Genomic DNA, 19,248 nt, shown 5'->3' on the forward strand with positions numbered 1-19,248 from the left:
AAAATTTTACACTAAAAGTTTTATATATCAGACCGTAAATTTTCCAATCACCCTATCTATTTCATGGCAAATTTCACCTTCCTTGATAAAATACGTAGAGGTAGTTTTGTGGTAAAAATGATTCTATTTTAATATTTCTACTTGGACATGTGTTTGATATGTTTCCAATGTAAGCCCACCGTTGGGTAATCATCGTCATGAATATCTATACTCCTATACGAAGAGTGGATGGTCGTATCACCAACTCCCTCCGATTTGGAAAAACAACTGAGTCGTACGCATCAGACCACTTTTAATTTTATTTTAATAACATGATAATTCTATATATTAATAAAATTCTGTTGCATCACATAGATAATATGCTATGTAAAGAAAAACACATATCAGACAACCAAATGAAATTAATCGAGACAAGATATCATCTATCCTATCACCAATTCTAAAAATTGATGATGTGAAAAAAAAGATTACAGCAGGTTATCTATCCCATCAACTCAAAATATTAATGTTCTCTCTGCTCGATACATATCTCAACATTCAATCGAAAGAGAAGAGAGTAACATCAAAATAAAATATATATAGATGATGTGATAAGGATATTTTGTTGGAGTGATGCAGAGGATTTATTTTAAATGTTAATCTAAATAATAATATAGATGATGAAATCTAAATAAGTCTTTGGAAATGCTCTTGGAAGTCATTTTTCAAACCATGAATGCGGATACGGACGCAGTTCATTGGTCGAGATCGGTGCTTCGACTGGACGGACGGAAGTACTCGTCGTCGGAGTCCGTCTTGCGGTCCAGTGGGTGTAGCTGCCGCCGTCATAGATACCACGGCCTCGCCGACTCGCCGTCGTGGGTTTCACCGGTTCGCCGCCGTCCAACGCTCCGACCGACGACATGATCGGCACGCCTTCCCTCCCTCTCGCCGCAGGCTTCTTGGGGTGGAGCAAGACCTGCAGTGCAGATCGATCGATCGATCGATATCACCACCAAATTTGCATATAGTTAATCTGACGTATATGCGTGATGCATCTGATCTCCGATGATCTCGTGAGATCAGCATCGATCAAGATCGAGCATCGATGATCTACCATGGTGTATCTGCAGTCGACGAAGACGAGGGGAGGGCCGAAGTAGAGGGCAGGCACGGTGTCGCAGCAGCCGCTCAGGGTCGCCGCCGCCGCCGCCGCCCACCCGGCGACGGTCTCGAAGACGACGACGGCCGTGCGCATGGGGACGGAGAGGGCGATCGCCTCGACGCGCCCGAACGCCGAGAAGAGCTCGGCCAGGTCCGCCGTGCCGGTGGCCCAGTAGAGGCGGCGGACCAGCATGCAGCGGCGGTGGAGCTCCGACGGGTGGCCGCCCAGCCGGCCGGCGACGGGGGCGAGGATGTTGCGCGCCAGGGTGGCCTTGGCGGCAGCCTCCCCGTAATACGTACGCAGCGTCTCCTCCGCCGTCGCCGTCCCCGCCATGCTCGTCGACGGCTGTTTACTTGTGATCTAATCTATGTTTTTATCAACCTAATTTAAAAAAATCAGAAAACGATTGGTTTTTATGGTCAAAGTTGCGGGAGCATTCTTGGGCTGGGTTTAGGACCATGTGTTTCGTTGCATTAACGGTGCAATGCTCTGCTACCGCTTCGTCATGACCAATTGACAAGTAAAATAGTGTACGAGCGTATATAATAAAAAATATGATAATAGAAGTTATTTTGTTGTTTAATTAAGACTTTGTATCTACTTTTATAAAATAGAGATTCCGTTGTTGACGTGTAACACGATCAAACTATTCGTTTGTAAATAAAACTTTTATTCTAAGTGATTGAAAATTTAAAGCTAAAAAATAAATTATTAGGAAAGAATATCAAAATCTAATTTAAATTTAAGATAAAAATTTAAATTCTAGCTTTTACGTTTAAACCCACCCATCCCATTCAGATTATTTGACCAGCCGACGCAGCTCGCTGTTTCGCACCGGCAGCAGCTTGATCAATCTGCCGCCGCAGCTCGCTCTCTCCCGTCTCCCGACCCGGCTGCCTGGTCGAATGCATCGGTGGACTGCTGCGCTACCCCGGAGATTGGAACAGGGAGAGCCCGGGGTGCTGGGTTCGAGGACTCAAGAAAGCTTCTGTGCGTAATGGTGATCGTGGGCGGGCGGCGGCTCCCGCGCACTCGTCGTGTTCGACGAATTGCGTTGCCAAGGTGGCAACTTTTCTTTAGCTCGCTCGCAGTATCAGACTATCAGTACTCGGTACTCCAATTCTTGTTCTATAACTGAACCTCGCATCTGCTTGTATTTCAGTATTTCAGAGCTTGCGACTACTCGTTACTCAGATATACTCCATGGAAGGGGGCCAATATGATCTGAACTTCTGAAGAGCTGCTCGTCTTCAATACCCAACCATTGGCACATGATAGAAAATCCAGAATCCGTGACGGTACTCAAGATAGAGAAGTTCAGAATCTGAGACTGAGATGCACTCAAGATTGAGATTCAGAATCTGAGACTGAGATGAACTCAAGATTGAGAAATTCAGAATCTTTGATGACACAAGTACACAACAGGAAGGGATACCAGAAGGATCAAACCAAGATTGTAAGGCATCAAAATACCGAAGTGGTTCATTGAGGCACGCATCTATGCGTTCCTTTATTTCTTCCTGGTATTTCAGTTACAGATTGCCCCCAATCGTCTTTACTGAAAAGTATGAAACTATACATCAGGTGAAGAGTATTATTTCATATTTTCACAGCCTACACACAAACACAAACACATACAATTTATTAGATTGAATGTTTCTTTTCTTTTCAGAAAGCTGCACTGCAAAGGGCAGTATGGATACGTCAAAAACAGCAACAGCTGTTAGCTGGTACAAAGTATAAGATTTTGCAGCATCACTGTCAATCAATCATCAATGTTCAGAGGCATATATGCACAACCCAACTCTATGATCAGGATCAAGAACCAGAATGAAAGAAGGAAAAGAACCAAAGGCTAAAATGTACAGTTCTAAGAACACCAATCGAAGGAGAGAGGACATCATTAACAAGAATCCTTCACCCTCTTCCGCACGGATAGACGATGTAGCAAGGTGAACAGGGTGGAGTGATTTGAGCTCGACCAAGCTCCGAGCTAAACCTTCGGGGTCATCATCCATGGAGCGCTGCATCAATCCTGGCGTGGATGCGGGCCGGGCGCTGAGTTCGCCTCGTCGGGGGAAGGCAATGGCGGAGGGGTAGATGGCGGGGATGGGGCCCCGATGACTTGGGCGGTGATCAGCTGCGTTCCAAAGGCACGCCTCCAGAACTCGCCGGACTCCGCCGCCAGCGCGTCGGCGCCGTCGCGGCTACTCAGCACGACCACCACCGCCTGCTCGGCGCGGTGTGCCAGGAGTGCCTCCACCGGGTGACGCTGCTCTATACACTGGCATGTCTCGCCGGCGTCGCGCTCCCCGATGCCGGGTCCCCGGAGCACGACGACGCTGCCAGGAAACTCCGGCGAGCGGCAGAAGCGCGGGATGAGGTCAAGCACCGCCACGCCCTGGCCACCGGCGGCGTAGGCGCCCAAGGGGAAGAGCCCCGAGTCGTACAGACTGAGGCCCAAGCCCATCAGGTCCAAGCACCAGTCGCCGCATCGCTCGATGCCTCTGGTGTCGTCGAACACCACCACGGCCACCCTCGCCGTGCGGGAGATCGCCAGCGCGCGCGCTCTTCCGGTCGCCCTCAGCGTGGTCCTCGCGACGGCATACAGATGGCCGGGCGTCTCCATGGCCGTGTTCCCCTCCGTCATCCTCAGCAGCAGGCACCTCAAGGGAAGGTCCCCTCGGACGTCGGCGTCCACGTATCGCTGGGGAATCGTCCGGCGGAAAGCCTCCGCGGTGGAGCTCCGGATCCTCCTCTGTTCCACTGCAGCATTCACAACATTCTCCGAATCCCGCAGAACATGATCACGAATCTACAGCAGCAGATTCAGAGCATCAGAAGTCGAAACAAGCGTGGAAAGAAGAAAAACAAAATGCAGTTTCACCTGCAGCAACAAATTGAGAACCAATTCAGAGAACTCAGACATGGAACTCACCTGCAGCAACCAATTCAGAACCCAATACAGAGAATTTTGGGGCATGAACAAGGTGCGGAGATCAATTCAGAACGAGAGAAGAGAACATGACATGAATAAATCTGGAGAACACAAAAGGAACACCAATTTCACGGCCCAAAGCTCCCAAGAACCACCAAGAACACCCAAGAAAGCTCAGCAAGAACGGATAGGGGAAGCAAAAGCAGATGAGCGCTGTTCGTACCATGGAAATACTCCGGTATGAGGTCCGACCATCCGCCTGAGCCGCAGCATCAACCGCAAAAAGCAAATCCCTATCTGTGGCAAACACCACCATGCCAATGCGCTCGTGTCTGTGGTGGTCTCGCAGTAGAACGGCCGCCGTGACATCTCCATGGAGGCCGAAGAGCATCTCCAGGAACCTCGGCGGTATGATGGTGGATACGCCTTCTACAATCAGCGCCCTCCTCAAGAAAGTGCGGTCGAAGGCGAGAATCGGCTGGCGCTCCAGGATCGCCGCGATGAGATCCGGCACGCGCAGCGAGGCCATAGCGGCGGAAGCGGAGAAGCTCTGGGGAAGTTGGGGGTGGGGGGGGGGGGCGAGGCTTCTTGGTGATCTTGGTGGAGAGCCTGCTTGTTCTTGGAGAGAGAGAGAGAGAGAGAGAGAGAGAGAGGGCGAGTTCTTGGAAATCTTGGAGGGAGTCGGGAGACCTATTTATTGGCAAGTTGAGTGGATATGGGCCAAAACTTTATGGGCTGGGCCGTATCCGTTCGCAGTGTAATGGGCCGGCTAAAGATTACTTGCATTCAGAGCACACAAAGCGAGCGTACACTAATTTCGGGTATAATTTTTCGAATGGTAAATTGGATGTGATGCACCCTTGATGGTAATTTGGTTAAAATCGTTTGGATATTATTCAATTTTCCATTCAAAATGTCATCTGAAAACAAAACAACTATAACCATTTGTGCGTGGAAAACAAATGAAAGATTAACGTCTTAAAACCTTTGTTTCGTAACGTAAGATGTTTGATTTTTTTTTGGTATTCAAAAATTTGTCCAAATATAAAAAATAATAAATCGTGCTTAAAATTCATTTGATAATAAAGTAAGTCACAAGCAAAATAAATAATATTTTCACAATTTTTTGAATAAGACATAAGACAAATAGTCAAACATTGAAAGAAAAAGGTTAAATATTTTAAATTATAGTTACATTATGAAACGGAGGAAGTATTTATTAACTTATGCTTATAACCTAACATTTAAATTTTTAATCTTAAATTTAGAGTTTACTTTAAGGATTTTTCATTATAATTTATTTTTTAGCATTAGTTTTTAAATCACTGTAAAGACATATATAAAAGTTTTCCTAATAAATTATTTTCCACGTATCAATTTAGCGAGTACAAATTTTGAGGGAACATTGATACATAATAATACGAGTAAACTAGCACAATTTTTTTTTTTGACAAGGACGAGTCCTTTTTGGTTGACAAAATTCGAGTGAATCTCACAGGCAAATTCGTGTGAATCTCACTGGAGAGGACTCGATTTGCCTGAATATGCAATTGCCACTGACAAAAAACGTACATACATTTGATCATGTTCTGGAGATGCCACAAGGCTTTAAATTAAACATGAGTGTCAATTAGGGTTCACATGTTTACCCGGAGAGGGATAAATCAACGGTTTCAAAACTGTCTCCCAAAGAAGGGCTCTGAATTAAGGTAAAAAGACTCAACGACAACCCCCCACTGCCACCATCTAAAAGTTTTTCTAAGCTCAATTGACGGTTCAATCAGTTCATGCTGAGAGAAGTTCCTACGAGGCAAGACGGCCGAGCTCTTACTCTTCTTCCTCCTCACCGTCGTCACCACCACCGGAGGCCTTCTTCTGGTTCTTTCTCTTCACTCTTCCAGCAGGGCCGCCGCCAAGCGGGCTGGTGAGAGAGAAGTCAATGTGCTTCTCAGACTCGAGTCTCACCATGAAAGAAGGAATGTTGACGAGCTGCCTTCCCACCCTGACAAAGTGAAAATATACAGAGTTAGATCCAAGGATAAAGATATCTTCTCAAACAGTGTAAACAAGACCTGAAGACTGAAAGATGTGTAGCTCACTAGAGCTACATCTATAACTGAAAGAAGTTGGATGTCTCCCGCATTAGAAGTTGGTAGTGTCAATGGCGTGATTAAGACTTAAGAACAAATGGAAATGAATTAGAAATCAGCAACCTTATCTTTCATTTTCAGAAGTCAAAAAGGCACTCAGAATGAAAAGGACATATAGAGTCATTGGTTTTCAGACCTCAGAGATACATTAGCTAAATTGATTCCTCATTGTGCCAAACAATACGTAAAGATTTTTACATCAACATTTCCAGGAAAAAAAAGGCATGAACACCTAAAAGTATAAGAGTCTAAACCATAAGATAAAACACCTTGAGCACATAGAATAGGAAACGAATCATGTAATACAAAAGGGAATGTTGAGTATAACACTTGAACAGATGTTAAAAATTCAGATTGCACCATTTTCCAAGAAATTGAAAATTCAGATTGAACAGGGTTACAAAAAATGATTCATCAAGGATAACAACCCTACAATTGACAAATTACATAGAAGGGGCATCAGAGAATATATGACTGCAACATGACACACAAAGTGTATCAGACGACCGTCGTGAGTATTGCATATGGATTCTCATCACATGGCCCATACAAGAAAACAAGCCACTATTGCCATTTTACAGTTTGCATTGAAATAGCACGAGAATAGCAAATAAACTACTACATCGGTTTCACATTGCAAGACTTTCTAGCATTGTCCATATTCATATGGATGCCAATGAATGTAGACATATATACAACCAATATACATTGATCAATAAATGAATCTAAACATAGCTAAAAGATCTTACAATATGAAAGTACGAAACAGAGGAATTCTTACAATAGATGAATCTAAGCATAGAAAAATAAGCTATCAAAGTACTGTAGGAGTGGGTTATGCATGTGAGAGATGGAAGTTAGATTACTAACCTGATGTGACGCTGCCTGATAAGGATACGTGCATGGTGGATTGACTTGGCCATGCCATTCTTGAAGACAATGGTCTGAAGGCGGCGCTGGAGGAAGTTCTCAACAGTGAGTGCAAGCACGTAATCAAGCTTGTTCTGACCCTCACCAAGGAGACCATAGCGGTTCATGCGGCGGAGGAGTGCCTCGCCCTCAAAGATACGGCGGGGGTTCTTCTCATCCAGGGTGAGCAACTCCCTGGCCGCATTTCGGATGCGGCTAAGGGCATACTGCACACGCCACAGCTCACGCTTGCACCGCAGGCCATACTCACCCACCAACTTCAGCTCAGCATCAAGACGCTCCTTCTCATACGGACGCCTTGGCTTCTTGAAGGTCTTACCATCTACACATTAACAGTATAAGCTATTCATATAAGGGCACTAAATCACTAAGTAAAATGACCAACGAGATATTACAGATAACAGTGAAATAAAATGTGTAGCCTGCAAAGCATTGCTTTAGCACCAAAAGGTCAACAATGTAACACAAACACATTACTTTAGCAAGCCTTATAAATTATAACCACAGCGATAAACAATAATCTTCCCATAAACATCACACCGCATAATAATCCATTAATATCATAAAAAAAGATCAAGAAAGTGTTCTGTTTCACCAAGCCAAATCTACATCCTCTCCAGGCTGATTTCTAAATATGCATCACCCCAGGTGCCTCACGGCCCCATACAATTTGATCTGAACATTTGCCCAATGAAATCACATGTAGTAACGAAACCAGATTGGCCCAAGCTTAGGGGTTGAAGGATCAGAACAAACGCCAAGCCCTCTCATTCCAGTACACACAGTTGCCCATTGCTTCATGCTACGAATCGTAGCCACAGATGAACTCAAGAGTGTCTAGCTCATCAAGGTCAACACACACAGCGAGATCGAAGGCTACGGATTTCTAACAGTCAACAACCTCACGGACTCAGATGCCACCTCATGGAAATAACACCGCGGATTTGGGCCCCCGACGCAGCGCACATTACATTACAGAGCAGGGGAGAAGGGGATGGGAGCTTACAGTTGCGGTAGAAGCTCACGTGCACCATGGCTGGCCGCTCGCCGCTCGCCGCCGCCGGAGAAGGGGAAGGTGTGGTGGTGGAGGCGGCGCGTTGAAACAAGAGCTATATAGGAGAGCAAACCCTAGTAGTATTCGTTAAGTGGGCCGGGCCGGGTAAGGCATCACTAAGTAGGCCCAATACACATGAGCCTTTTATATTATCGGCCCAATTTACAATGTTTTTTCTTTTAACTTGCAGAAGGTCAAGGCGCGGTTTGCGATCTGGCCGCGCGGCCACCGGAGCGAGCGGAGCCATGCCGCTGCGGCGGCGGGAGCGCCAGATCGCGGCGCTGCTCAAGTCGGCGTCGCGCGCCGGCGAGCTCCTGCAGATCCACGCCGCGATGCTCAAGTGCTCCCTCTTCCCGCACCACGCCTTCCCGACGGCCAGGCTGCTGGCCTCCCCGCGCGCGCCGCTCCGCTACGCGCTCTCCCTCTTCGCCGCCATCCCCAGCCCGACCCTCTTCCACCACACCACGCTCCTCCGCGCGATCTCTGCGTCGCCCTCCGCGGAGTCCCTGGCCGCCTCACTGCCGGTCTTCGCCTCCGCGCGGGCGCGCCTACCCGAGCTGGACGAGTTCGCGTTCCAGCCGCTGCTCGCGCTCTGCGCCAAGCGCCACGACGCCGCGGCGGCCTCGCTTGGGAGGCAGCTACACGCGCTCGTGGTTCTTTACGGATTCTCTGGCGTCGTCAGCCTTGGGAACGCCCTGTGCCACTTCTACTGCAGCTGCTGCGGTGGCAGTGACGCGGGAATGGCGGACGCGCGGAGGATGTTCGACGAAATGCCGGAACGGGACGACGTGTCGTGGAACACGGTGATTGGAGGGCACGTCAGGATGGGGGAGGTCATGGAGGCGGTGCAGATGTTCAGCGAGATGAGGCGCTATGGTGTGGATGTCAGTGTGACAGCATTGATCGCCATCGTCGGGTGTTGCTGGCAAGCAGAGACTTTGCATGGGTTCTGCTTCAAGGTGGGGTTCTGCATCAATGCTAAGGTGGCGGCAGCAATGGTGAGGATGTATGTCAGAGATAACAGTTTCGTGTGTGCCAGGAAGGTGTTCAATGAGGTGACCAAGAGGGACACGATATTGTACAACTGTATGGTGGATGGCTATGCAAAGGCAGGGCAATTTGAGGAGGCAATGGACTTGGTGGACAGGATGAGACAGGAGGGAGTGAGGCCAAGCTCAGGGACTCTTGTGGGTGTCCTCTCTGCTTGTGGAGCATCTGGGGCAATATCAATTGGCCGCCGCCTTCACGATATTGCGCTGGAAGCAGGAATTGAGCTTGACACTGCACTTGGGACAGCTCTAATGGATATGTACTTCAAGTGTGGGTACCCCAGTGAGGCGGTTGCGGTTTTCAACATGATGCAAGATAGGGATGTGAAGGCATGGACAGCGATGATCATGGGTTCCGGTGTTAATGGACGGGCAAGCGAGGTGGTCTCCCTGTTTTGCGCCATGGGAGAAGATGGTGTGGTGCCTAATGAGGTCACCTTTCTCGCGGTGCTGAATGCCTGTAGCCACGGTGGGTTGGTATCGGAGGGGAAGAAGTTCATGGAGAGCATGGTGCTGCAATATGGCCTCTCCCCTAGCACTGAACACTACGGCTGCATCATCGATCTACTGGGAAGGGCAGGGCGGTTGGATGAAGCGTATGAGCTCATAGGGAGATTATCTTCCCAGGGTGATGCCACGGCATGGAGAGCCTTACTTGCGGCCTGCAGAGTCCATGGCAATGTCAAGCTGGGGAAGATGGTGCAAACACAGCTGGATAACATGGGCAACTACCATCCATCAGATGCCATTCTGCTGTCAAATACATATGCGTTGGAAAGCCGGTGGGATGAGATAGCACGGGTCAGAGACTCAGAAGAGAAGAAAATTGTCAAAGACAAGAAGGAACCAGGCTGCAGCTCCATAGAAGTGTTGTAGTTATGTATATGTCTTGTTGGAATGGAGCAAATAATCACCTGATATTAGGATTGGACTCTCCGTAGGAAGTCATACCTTCTGTATAGGTAACTAACAGCGGTTATCATCATGTGGTGAGGTAGGCAAATTTGGCTACAAGCAATCCATACTTGAACAGATGTCGTACAGAATAATTAATGGATTTGAAACCACCTGAATGTCACCTATTTGACCATCTAAGATTGAGATTCAGATATACAGATTGGGTGCTATCCATGAGCACAGTTACAATTTTTCTGTTGCGTATTTGCAAGTCCAAAAGTTAAAATTTGAAGCTATGGAATTCTCAAACCGTGATGTGGATCTCTCGTTATGTACCTAAAATGTGCCTATGCGGTCTTCGAGCTAGTGCCAGTAGTACCACTGCTACACTGCTGATCTTGTATTCCTGGAAGGACTGGAAATAGGTTTACAGGCACAGTAGCCCCTGGTGCTGGATACCTTGCCTGGGGCCGTGTCACATGATCCGAAATCCCGTGTTCTTGTGATGGTTCACTGTCCTCTTCACTGGTGGCGGACTCTGGGAAGAGCTGTAGCTCTCTTGGTGTGGTGGCATAGTGCTGCTCAATGACAACCGGTTGCTGCTGAGGAAATGCCACAGTTGTGGTGACTGGTAAATGTGGCAGGTGCTGTACTGGGAACATTCCGTTTGTGGGATAAGATACTCTAAGAGCTGGTCCAGTATTTACATGACTCCAAACAGGACTGCCTTCCATCCGCATCCTAATCTCATTTTGAAGGTCCAAAATTTCACTACGAAGCATACTGTTATCGTCGTGCAGTTCATTTCTCTCCAGTGCAACCTGTTTTGTAGCATGGAAAGTAGGATTATGAATTAGTGGTAAGGTGGACCCCAGTTAGAAACTCTTAACATGATAATACATGCTACATTTTTCATATCTATGGTATTACTAAATATTAACCATAACATGGCAATAGATTGAATAGGATATTTCAATTCAAAAGAGCTTACATAATGAGATTCATTCTTCAGTGCACTATTCTCCTTTCGAAGGGATTCCACTTGTGAAAGTAAATCTTTTAGAATTCGTGTAGTTTCACCAAGCACACATGCCTTCCCATTGTTCTGCCTGTCTGGTTCTGAAAAGAAGTTTGCACATTGCTCAAGAAAACATAATTTCGTAAGCAAAAAAATAGTGCAGTTTTCGATCTAAGACAACTAAAACTAACCACAGACAATGATATGCGTGATGATACTAGCACTCACTGGTACTGCTGCATTTGTCCCCTTTTTGTATTATATGTCAAGGGTAAAGATTATGTTGTGACAGATGACGATGTAAATATTGCTAAATCCATGCCAGCTGTTACATTTCTAGTACAACTTGATTATGTCATTGACCTGTGATTTGGTTGTTAAGAGAGCTCCTATTATCACATCTTAAAATGTACTAGCTACAGTATTATACATGGCTGTCTGTAGCAGTATTGAAAGTATGTACCAGATGGAATGACATAAAATGAACACATTTCAGAAAGAGAGAAGAAACAAAAACACAACTATGCAACCTGAAATCATGTTCTGACCTGCAATCGTGAAACAAACACATACCTAGAAGGTTTCCCAGCTCACTGAAGAGATCATTCTGTTTGTCTCGCTTAATTTTCTCCCTTTCCGATTTATGGATTCTCTTTGGAGCCTTCCTATCACACTTCTTATTCGCTATACCGCTGCATACAAAGTCCAAAGATCAGCTGTAGAATCCAGTCATGTGATTTTGGGGCGGTCTGGAAAAAATATTCTATGACAAAACAGCTCAAGGCGAAGGAAGGAATTGTTTGGAATCAGAAGTTTGTGTTAGCTAACCACCATTGCAGCAATTAAATCTGTTTTGCTCACAGAGTACAACAGGTCTAAGCTCAAATACAACATTACCCACTTAATGGATGACCCAAGTGGTCAAACTTCCTAGGATAACAAACAAGAGGATTCTATAGGGTAGAAACTCAAATTAGGTTTCCTTCTACTCAAAAATTCGATGCAAAGCATACAAATCAATACTAGTTTTTTCTAAATTTCCAAATTTCTAAATTTCATTTCGTCCCAAAACCAATAGAGCTAAGATGAACCAATCCACCATCCAGTTCATACTTTTTTTCCTCTCCCCTCTTCCTCTCAAAGCAACAAGCCAACAACTCACCTTTGGACCAGCCTCCCGTCGGCGGCGGCGGCGGCGTTCACCCGGTCCCTGGGCACCATGCCGACCTCCCCTGCAGCTCCCAGCCAACAACAAACCCGTCTCTAGTCAAATCCCCCCCACCCCCACCGCTCCGCGCGCGGAGTTCCCCGGCGGTTACCTCAGGCCGAAGCGGGCGGCCCTCCGGTGGTGCCCCCGATCCGAGGGCTCCTTCCGCTTCTACTTATCTTCGTCTTGCCCCCCCGCCCCGCTCCGCTGCAGTGGTTGGCTCGGCTGCACGAGGGAGAGGGGGAGGAGTTGGGGGGAGGCGGAAAACGAGGGGAGGCGGCGTGCGAGCGACGCCCGCAGTTTCGCGGAAGCGTGGGGCTGGAGCGCGACGGCTACGCGGGCGGGCGCGTGGACGGCACCCGCCTCCGCCCCCGGGAACCGCCGCGTGGGCTTGCCACCTTGGCACGGCACCAACCCAAGGGAACCGACCTGTCACCGTCGGCGTCACTTGACGGTGCCGTTTTTTTTTTTCTCCCCCATATATCGATTAAAACCGAGATAAATCTCGGAATTTCCTACTCCCTGTTTTTTTATTTAAAGTTGTTGATTTTTATATGTCTTAATTATTTTTTATCAAATTTGTAAAATTATAGGTTATCAAAAATTTAAACACTATAAAAGCTAAATTTAATAAAAATTACTCTATATAAACATGAGCTACATTACATGCAACTTTACGTCTTAGTAAAATGAAATTTTGTTAACGTCGTATATATCATAAGTATAAAAGAACTGCACAACTCTCGAGTCTAAATTTATTATGATTTTAAAAATAATTTTCTTCGTGTCTTCTTATATTACATGAAAAGATATTTAAATCAAATATTAAGTGATCATATAATTCATAGAAAATATTTATCGTACGAGTTCTTTGTAGTTTAAAAAAGTATATGACAATTTTTAACAAAGTGAAACTACTAATAATATTTTTCATTAGTTATGTTTATAGTTCGTTATTAGCAGTAAGTGCACATTTCTTTTTTTAAGTGATACGTCATTTGGCATATCAAGAAATTTACTTATTTCATATAAAAATATGGTGCTAACAAAATATTTCTAGACACCAGGTCCTCATTCATATTCAGATATTTATTTTAGAATAGAGTTATTTTTCCACCTAACTTATTATTTTAACTAATCATGATCATTCCCTATTTAATTTTCTAATATGTATTTTTCTCCCAACGAATCGTAATATGTCTTCAATTATCCGTAACTACTTTCTTAATCCCGTACTTGGCTCCAGTTATATTTTGGTACACAGCGAGTATGATTTTCAAAGTATTTTCGTATATACGTACGTCACGAGTGAGGTGAGCTCCTTGAACGAAAGGCAAGCAACCGGCGGCTCCGTCAAACGGTGGGAGCGGGTCAGGTCAAGCCAAAAAAAGGAAGCAAGTAGCGGCGCGTGGCGGGCACGGGCGTCCAGGCCACGGCGATCAGTTTATTACTAATCCCAACTTGTCCGGCCATTCCCACGGTTTTGCTCGTGCCTCCGGCGAGTTTGAGAGCCGAGTCGTGTGGCCTCGTGGGATTCGTCGGGTTCCTTGCCCTCTTGAGCTCGCCTGAGGCCACCGCGCCTCTCACCCGCACCCACCACCCAAGGGGCGTCGTCAACTCGTCATGCTGACTGCTACTAGTGCTCCAGATCCGCCTTTGTTTAATTATAAACAAACACCTAGGTTAGGTTATCTTATGTTGATTTCTTTAATATGGTTTGGTCTATATTGGATTTTCTTTAAAAAATATATGTACTGTCTAAACCAAATTATAGTTTGCTACCTACTATTACCCGACGACAATGACGATTGGATATACAGAGATAAAGTTAAAATAATTTTAAATGAAAAGTAGTCGATATGACAAGTAATATTATGAATCATATTTATTAATATTATGATATAAGATTTAAATATATTTATATTTTCGAACAGATAGAGCGGCTTATTTCACTTTTGATTATCCACTTGGTTGTTACACAATGTGTGAGTAGTCACTAGTTGATAAAAAATTTGTCACACATGAGAGTTAAAGACACACACAAATACTATAATATATACTATCTTCGTTATAGTTTAATTTTTTTATTTCCTTACCTATATTTATATGAAAACTAATAAATTTAGATATATGTAAAACATACACATTAATTCATAGATAAATCTAAATAAAATCAGAAAAATTGTATAATACGAAACAAACGGAGTAGCTTTTACATTTCATATATGGGTTTATCACAAGCGTGTGAGTTTTTAAAATTTTTGTTTCTCGGTATTGGTCTTAAAACAAATATTGATGGAAGAAGATTGGAACCTAAGTTGTTTGTGGTTTGACGTAGACTTCGGATTAACAACGTTGGGCTTGGAGCACGTAATGCAACAAAGAAGAAACAGACAAACCATGCGTCACTGTGATTACGACTGATAATTTCGTTTTTATAAATTTTGCACTATTGCAGTACTAATCAAAATCGACTGAAATATCTCCAGACTTCAGCACAAGAGATACTATTGTCTATTCAGCCACCGGCCGCTTTTGGCTACGCATGCCTAAAGCCATTATTCTAGGGAATCCAATGGTGATCTGCGTCTCCATGGCAGCATGAAAAGGGAGGGCTCATAGTTTCATCACCATGAAGTAAGCAATTGACATTATGATATGCTGCAAAGATAACCGTCATAAACATATAACTATATTAAAGTTATCATGTACTCCCCCATTTCATATTATAAGACATTTTAACTATGATTAGAAAAAACTGGCCAAGATTTAACTAGCAAATTTGTAGTCATATACAAATTCATCAAGGATACAGAATGCACCTGGGGCCTGGCTAAGCCTGCATTAGAAGATGACAGTGACACAGGCAGCATGCATCTTGCTATGTAAACAGCACAACTAACTTGCACTTTTTAGTCCAAAAGGCTGAAATATCTTGGCAACTGATGATAGAAAAAGGAGAGCACCTTGCTAAGCCTAATGGCCGATGACAGCATGATTAAACGCTCAGAATTTCTCATGTACATTAAAAAATGTCACTTATTTTTAGAAAACTAGATATGTCACCATTTACACAAGAATGTCACCAGCAAGAAACATTTTTTTGTGTGGATTGTCAGCGTCTTAAAACAAATGAGAAGGGGGGGGGGCAAAAGATTTCCTTCATGCATTTAGGAGGAAGTTCTATGGTGCTAAGAGCATTTTTGGCATCAGTTGAGAATAATTTAGTTGGCCGCAGATGATACTTCAAGGGCTATGTCTGACGGCTTCTTCTTGAAGTTAAGCTGAGCTTGTTTCCTGGGTTTTGTAGGGTCTGCAACAATACAGCACAATAAGCTCATCAGCTAGATGGATAAAAGCCTCTAATTAGAAGAGGTTGAACAGTTCATCACCTGGTTTGGTTTGCTTGTTGGAGGAGAGAACCGATGACTTCCATGCACTGTAAGCTTCCTTTTCCATTTTCTTGTGTCTTTTGTAAGTTGGCAGCTGAGATCATAAGAAACAGAAGCAGCTGCATATGTTATCCAGAATGCCTCATAATATTTAACTAGAAAATTCTATGGCACCAAAAATCCCAAATGAACATAAAAGGAATATCATCATGAACATACTAGAGGCACAGTTCGACAAATTAGAAGCTACTTGCAAGTATGCATTGGATGTTATTGCACAGATCCACAAATTTCGAACTGAGCAATCATTATACACTCTGTTGGTCTGCACTCATCAAGTTTTACAAGCTCATGTCCAAACGGCTAGTTGTTACTGAAGGAACCATTATTCATATAAGTGGCAATATGCATTTGCCATTTTGCAGGCATAATTGTGTAGATGAAACTACATGTGATCATATTTTGACAAACTAAAAGCAGTAGACTATAAAGCTATGCAGTACTACTTGCCAAAGCCAGGGTTCTTTACACAAGAAAAAGAATTTAGTATGTATTCCTTCTGAGCAATGTTTACAAAACTTTTTGTTGTTCATGTTTGCTCTCATCTTACAAAGTACAAGTAACCATGTGAATTATTGAATCTACAAAATTGTTAGCCTAGTGTTGTAGGTAGAAACATCTTCATATATCATATCAGCAACAAGCATCAAGGCTATTCAAACTTTGGTATAACCAGACCTAAAAAAAGACTGCCTACCCCTAAATATTTATGACATGCATTATAAAGCAGTACTTACATCTAGTTCATCTTGGTCATCCCCTGAGGATTCACCAGATGAATCACTATCATCATCATGTTTCCTTTTGCTAGGCAAAACATCCAGCAGTTCTGCATCAAAGTTGCAAATTATATGAGCATACAAATAAAATCCCAGCAAACTATGGACTTCAACATTACTAGATGTCAGGTGTGTAATATACTGTGATGAATCATGAATAACTAATGAATATGAGATGCAAAAAACAAAGAGATCAAGACCCTGCAGAATGCAATACCTCTATTCGACTTAGAATCCTTCTTCTCCTTGGCTATCCCAAAAACATCAAAGCAAAGGTCTGCCATGGATGTTGAAACCTGCTACCACCATAATTAACAGTCAAAACAGGACAATTCAGAGCATCAATCCAATCATCCATTCGTGCACGTCCATACCCCCATTGTCTATACATGCATGCTAAGATAAAGATGCATGCACAAGCAATGCACATGAATATATGAGATGGTGCAAGAATATCATTACCGTTGTAAATTCAGAACTAGATGTACCGCATAGATCTATCAACTTCAGTTTGTCCACTTTAAGCTGCAACAAAATAGGGGATACTTCAGCACTACAGGAGGAAAATTATCTATAAAGAATCATTGCTACTAATTCTGCTAGCACCTTATGCCTCTTTGCACATAAATAGAATGCTGCTGCAGTGAACACTGGCCGACCAAAGTCAGTGCTTGCACGGCGAGAAGGTGGCAATGCAGCCAAGAAACGCTCCTTGTAGCTGGAAAGGAAGACGTTCAGTAAACTGAGGAAGCATCAACGACTTTGTATCCAACACTCAACTACAGCCTAGTGAAACGAATTGCACAACTCATAACGAAAAATTGGACTCAAATACAAGTTTCCAGTACAACCGAGCTTCCACGGCCAACAGAGAGCAAACTTACAGTGATAATCCCTTCTGCACGAAAGGGATTAGCCTGACACAGCCGAACTGGATGCCCAGTTCACGCACATCCAGTGTTGCCCTGAAAGTGAAATTAGGCAATCCAATTGTATTAGTCAAGAATGAAGCCTCAAAAGTAGTTGTTCATATGCGTCGATTGGTGGGACAGACGGGGAAAGAAGCGTACTTGACACCAAGACCATTCTGCAGCGCGTTGAATGATCTGATGTATGCCTTCTCGGACATGCCGCTCATCCGCACCGCCTCTGCCCGGTCGAACATCACCTGAAACCTGCACAAAACCAAGAGACAATCAAACCAGGTCACGCCATCGAGCAACACGATCCCTTCGGACGGGCAATCCGTCGAACACTTGTAAGGCAATTCGCCAAAAACTCACTTGGACGCCGCGATCTCGAGGCAGATGATCGCCTTGCACACCTCCCCCTGCGGCGAAGCCAAAGATCTCAGAGACACGAAGGCACGAAGCATGAGCCAACCAAAAGAAACAGGAAACGCCCGGGCTGCTCACGATGCCGAGCACGGAGGAGTCGAAGGTGACGTCGCAGAGGCGGCGGAGCTCGGCGGCCTTGCGGACGACGGGGCGGGAGTCGGAGAGGCCGAGGCGGGAGGCGATCGCCGACATGTCCATGGCCGCTGCCGCTGCCGCCGCCGCCGCCGCCTGCGCTGGTGGATCGATGGGGATTGGCGCGGGGAGGGAGGCGGTTTGGGCATCGGAGCGGGAGAAATGGCTGGCGATTTATGTGGTTGGGTTTGCGGATTTGGGATTGTTTTGGCGGGCGAGTGGGGATGGCGGGAGACGGGGGAATTCGCGACCCTTTCGCGCCTTTTATGCTTTCGTGGCTCCCGCTGGTTGCGCGGATTTCCTCCGTACAAGGGGGGGTTTTCGGATGGTCAATCCCGGCCCAAACATGTAGATGGGCCAAGATTTCAGCACATCCAAAAATGGCCTAAATGTTTCCACCTATTTTTTTTATAAGAAAATGACGGCATGTTATCCATACACAAAAATAACCCATGGAATGTTCAATACAGGTAGGAGTGTTTTGTTTTTTTGGTCATGTAACACAAGTAACAATATACTCACGCACCTGCCAATGCGTCTCCTGGCACATGCTCAAAGAGACGGAAACCAACGTTGTTGATCTCACTAAATTTATGTTGAAACGCTAGATGTGCGAGCATAGTGTATAAAATATTGTGTTAGTGTTATTTTATATTATACGGATAGAGATGGAAGTAGAAATGATTGTTTCCAAATACACAATCTTAAATACAGACCTAATGCTTCTCGATCGGGTTGCAGTCCGCATTCTTTTCCCAATTTTTTTCATATTTTTTTAGTTTTTACACGCATGATTCATACACTACCAAAAATATAAAAAAAAAATTTGCCAAAAGAAGCCAGGGGAGGGTTGACATCTAACACCATCTCAGCGCTTGAGAGTCTGGACAGTTTAGAAGGAGCGCAACAACGAAGATCTCAAGGCCAATAGCGGAGGAGGCGACACTTTGGCACCTGAGCCTGAGGCAGCATCACCCCAACTGAGTTTGTAGCCTGGGCAGTGACTGCTTGGTTGCCAAAAATCAATATCACGACAATAGGCTTTTTGTTGTCTGGCACACTTTTTTCGTTTTGCAAAGATATGCGAGTTGTTTTCGTATTCCAGAAATAATGCAAATTGTTTGGTTCTACAACCACTTGTTAGATAACATGTAAAATCTT

General features: G+C 44.8%; 6 protein-coding genes and 2 non-coding genes across 9 annotated transcripts; 1 reads left to right on the plus strand and 7 right to left on the minus strand.

Annotated features, from left to right (window-relative positions):
• Nucleotides 1-344: 344 nt before the first annotated feature.
• On the minus strand, nucleotides 345-1,617 carry LOC121055037. The gene is made up of 2 exons (XM_040526417.1): nucleotides 1,097-1,617; nucleotides 345-958 (listed from the first exon to the last, which is right to left on the minus strand). The coding sequence occupies exons 1-2, from the start codon at nucleotides 1,475-1,477 to the stop codon at nucleotides 698-700; spliced, it is 642 nt and encodes a 213-aa protein (XP_040382351.1). The 5' UTR covers nucleotides 1,478-1,617; the 3' UTR covers nucleotides 345-697.
• Nucleotides 1,618-2,693: 1,076 nt separating this feature from the next.
• LOC107304620 lies at nucleotides 2,694-4,640 on the minus strand. The gene is made up of 2 exons (XM_015839567.2): nucleotides 4,306-4,640; nucleotides 2,694-3,959 (listed from the first exon to the last, which is right to left on the minus strand). Exons 1-2 carry the CDS (start codon nucleotides 4,609-4,611, stop codon nucleotides 3,174-3,176), a joined length of 1,092 nt encoding a protein of 363 aa, XP_015695053.1. The 5' UTR covers nucleotides 4,612-4,640; the 3' UTR covers nucleotides 2,694-3,173.
• Nucleotides 4,641-5,535: 895 nt separating this feature from the next.
• On the minus strand, nucleotides 5,536-8,247 carry LOC102721464 (40S ribosomal protein S9-2-like). Its single transcript, XM_006657927.2, has 3 exons — nucleotides 8,169-8,247; nucleotides 7,103-7,484; nucleotides 5,536-6,084 (listed from the first exon to the last, which is right to left on the minus strand). Exons 1-3 carry the CDS (start codon nucleotides 8,194-8,196, stop codon nucleotides 5,910-5,912), a joined length of 585 nt encoding a protein of 194 aa, XP_006657990.1. The 5' UTR covers nucleotides 8,197-8,247; the 3' UTR covers nucleotides 5,536-5,909.
• LOC121055076 lies at nucleotides 6,322-6,410 on the minus strand. Its single transcript, XR_005812294.1, has one exon. It is a non-coding gene; the product is annotated as a small nucleolar RNA Z162 (small nucleolar RNA).
• Nucleotides 6,687-6,778, minus strand: LOC121055075. The gene has a single exon (XR_005812293.1). It is a non-coding gene; the product is annotated as a small nucleolar RNA Z161/Z228 (small nucleolar RNA).
• Nucleotides 8,248-8,383: 136 nt separating the features above from the next.
• On the plus strand, nucleotides 8,384-10,243 carry LOC102721756 (pentatricopeptide repeat-containing protein At1g26900, mitochondrial). Its single transcript, XM_006658793.3, has one exon. The coding sequence runs from the start codon at nucleotides 8,384-8,386 to the stop codon at nucleotides 10,139-10,141; it is 1,758 nt and encodes a 585-aa protein (XP_006658856.3). The 3' UTR covers nucleotides 10,142-10,243.
• Nucleotides 10,244-10,304: 61 nt separating this feature from the next.
• LOC102722036 (transcription factor BHLH062) lies at nucleotides 10,305-12,687 on the minus strand. 2 transcript variants are annotated; one of them, XM_015839873.2, is made up of 5 exons: nucleotides 12,500-12,687; nucleotides 12,343-12,412; nucleotides 11,754-11,872; nucleotides 11,154-11,281; nucleotides 10,305-10,983 (listed from the first exon to the last, which is right to left on the minus strand). In XM_015839873.2, the coding sequence occupies exons 2-5, from the start codon at nucleotides 12,399-12,401 to the stop codon at nucleotides 10,510-10,512; spliced, it is 780 nt and encodes a 259-aa protein (XP_015695359.1). In that variant the 5' UTR covers nucleotides 12,402-12,412; nucleotides 12,500-12,687; the 3' UTR covers nucleotides 10,305-10,509. The 2 variants fall into 2 exon arrangements, with proteins under 2 accessions (XP_015695359.1, XP_006658857.1); XM_006658794.3 differs by having other exon boundaries at nucleotides 12,343-12,686.
• Nucleotides 12,688-15,214: 2,527 nt separating this feature from the next.
• On the minus strand, nucleotides 15,215-18,282 carry LOC102721751 (origin of replication complex subunit 6). The gene is made up of 10 exons (XM_006657928.3): nucleotides 18,034-18,282; nucleotides 17,902-17,948; nucleotides 17,689-17,793; nucleotides 17,503-17,583; nucleotides 17,225-17,336; nucleotides 17,081-17,143; nucleotides 16,836-16,914; nucleotides 16,577-16,668; nucleotides 15,780-15,873; nucleotides 15,215-15,700 (listed from the first exon to the last, which is right to left on the minus strand). The coding sequence occupies exons 1-10, from the start codon at nucleotides 18,151-18,153 to the stop codon at nucleotides 15,612-15,614; spliced, it is 882 nt and encodes a 293-aa protein (XP_006657991.2). The 5' UTR covers nucleotides 18,154-18,282; the 3' UTR covers nucleotides 15,215-15,611.
• Nucleotides 18,283-19,248: the final 966 nt, after the last annotated feature.

This window comes from Oryza brachyantha, chromosome 7, assembly GCF_000231095.2.
Source record: "Oryza brachyantha chromosome 7, ObraRS2, whole genome shotgun sequence".
Taxonomy (NCBI): domain Eukaryota; kingdom Viridiplantae; phylum Streptophyta; class Magnoliopsida; order Poales; family Poaceae; genus Oryza; species Oryza brachyantha.

Excerpts from the sequence above, each read along its gene's own strand:
- LOC121055037 (XM_040526417.1), bottom strand. The coding sequence starts at position 1,477 with ATGGCGGGGACGGCGACGGCGGAGGAGACGCTGCGTACGTATTACGGG. Across the intron at positions 959-1,096 it reads TCGACTGCAGATACACCATG|GTCTTGCTCCACCCCAAGAA; the intron begins GTAGATCATCGA and ends TCTGCACTGCAG.
- LOC107304620 (XM_015839567.2), bottom strand. The coding sequence starts at position 4,611 with ATGGCCTCGCTGCGCGTGCCGGATCTCATCGCGGCGATCCTGGAGCGC. Across the intron at positions 3,960-4,305 it reads CATACCGGAGTATTTCCATG|ATTCGTGATCATGTTCTGCG; the intron begins GTACGAACAGCG and ends CTGCTGCTGTAG.
- LOC102721464 (XM_006657927.2), bottom strand. The coding sequence starts at position 8,196 with ATGGTGCACGTGAGCTTCTACCGCAACT. Across the intron at positions 7,485-8,168 it reads CGTGAGCTTCTACCGCAACT|ATGGTAAGACCTTCAAGAAG; the intron begins GTAAGCTCCCAT and ends GTTAATGTGTAG. Across the intron at positions 6,085-7,102 it reads ATCAGGCAGCGTCACATCAG|GGTGGGAAGGCAGCTCGTCA; the intron begins GTTAGTAATCTA and ends TCACTTTGTCAG.
- LOC102721756 (XM_006658793.3), top strand. The coding sequence starts at position 8,384 with ATGTTTTTTCTTTTAACTTGCAGAAGGTCAAGGCGCGGTTTGCGATCT.
- LOC102722036 (XM_015839873.2), bottom strand. The coding sequence starts at position 12,401 with ATGGTGCCCAGGGACCGGGTGAACGCCGCCGCCGCCGCCGACGGGAGG. Across the intron at positions 11,873-12,342 it reads GACGGGAGGCTGGTCCAAAG|CGGTATAGCGAATAAGAAGT; the intron begins GTGAGTTGTTGG and ends CTTTGTATGCAG. Across the intron at positions 10,984-11,153 it reads TGAAGAATGAATCTCATTAT|GTTGCACTGGAGAGAAATGA; the intron begins GTAAGCTCTTTT and ends GCTACAAAACAG.
- LOC102721751 (XM_006657928.3), bottom strand. The coding sequence starts at position 18,153 with ATGGACATGTCGGCGATCGCCTCCCGCCTCGGCCTCTCCGACTCCCGC. Across the intron at positions 17,337-17,502 it reads GTGCAGAAGGGATTATCACT|CTACAAGGAGCGTTTCTTGG; the intron begins GTAAGTTTGCTC and ends CTTCCTTTCCAG. Across the intron at positions 17,144-17,224 it reads TATGTGCAAAGAGGCATAAG|CTTAAAGTGGACAAACTGAA; the intron begins GTGCTAGCAGAA and ends ATTTTGTTGCAG.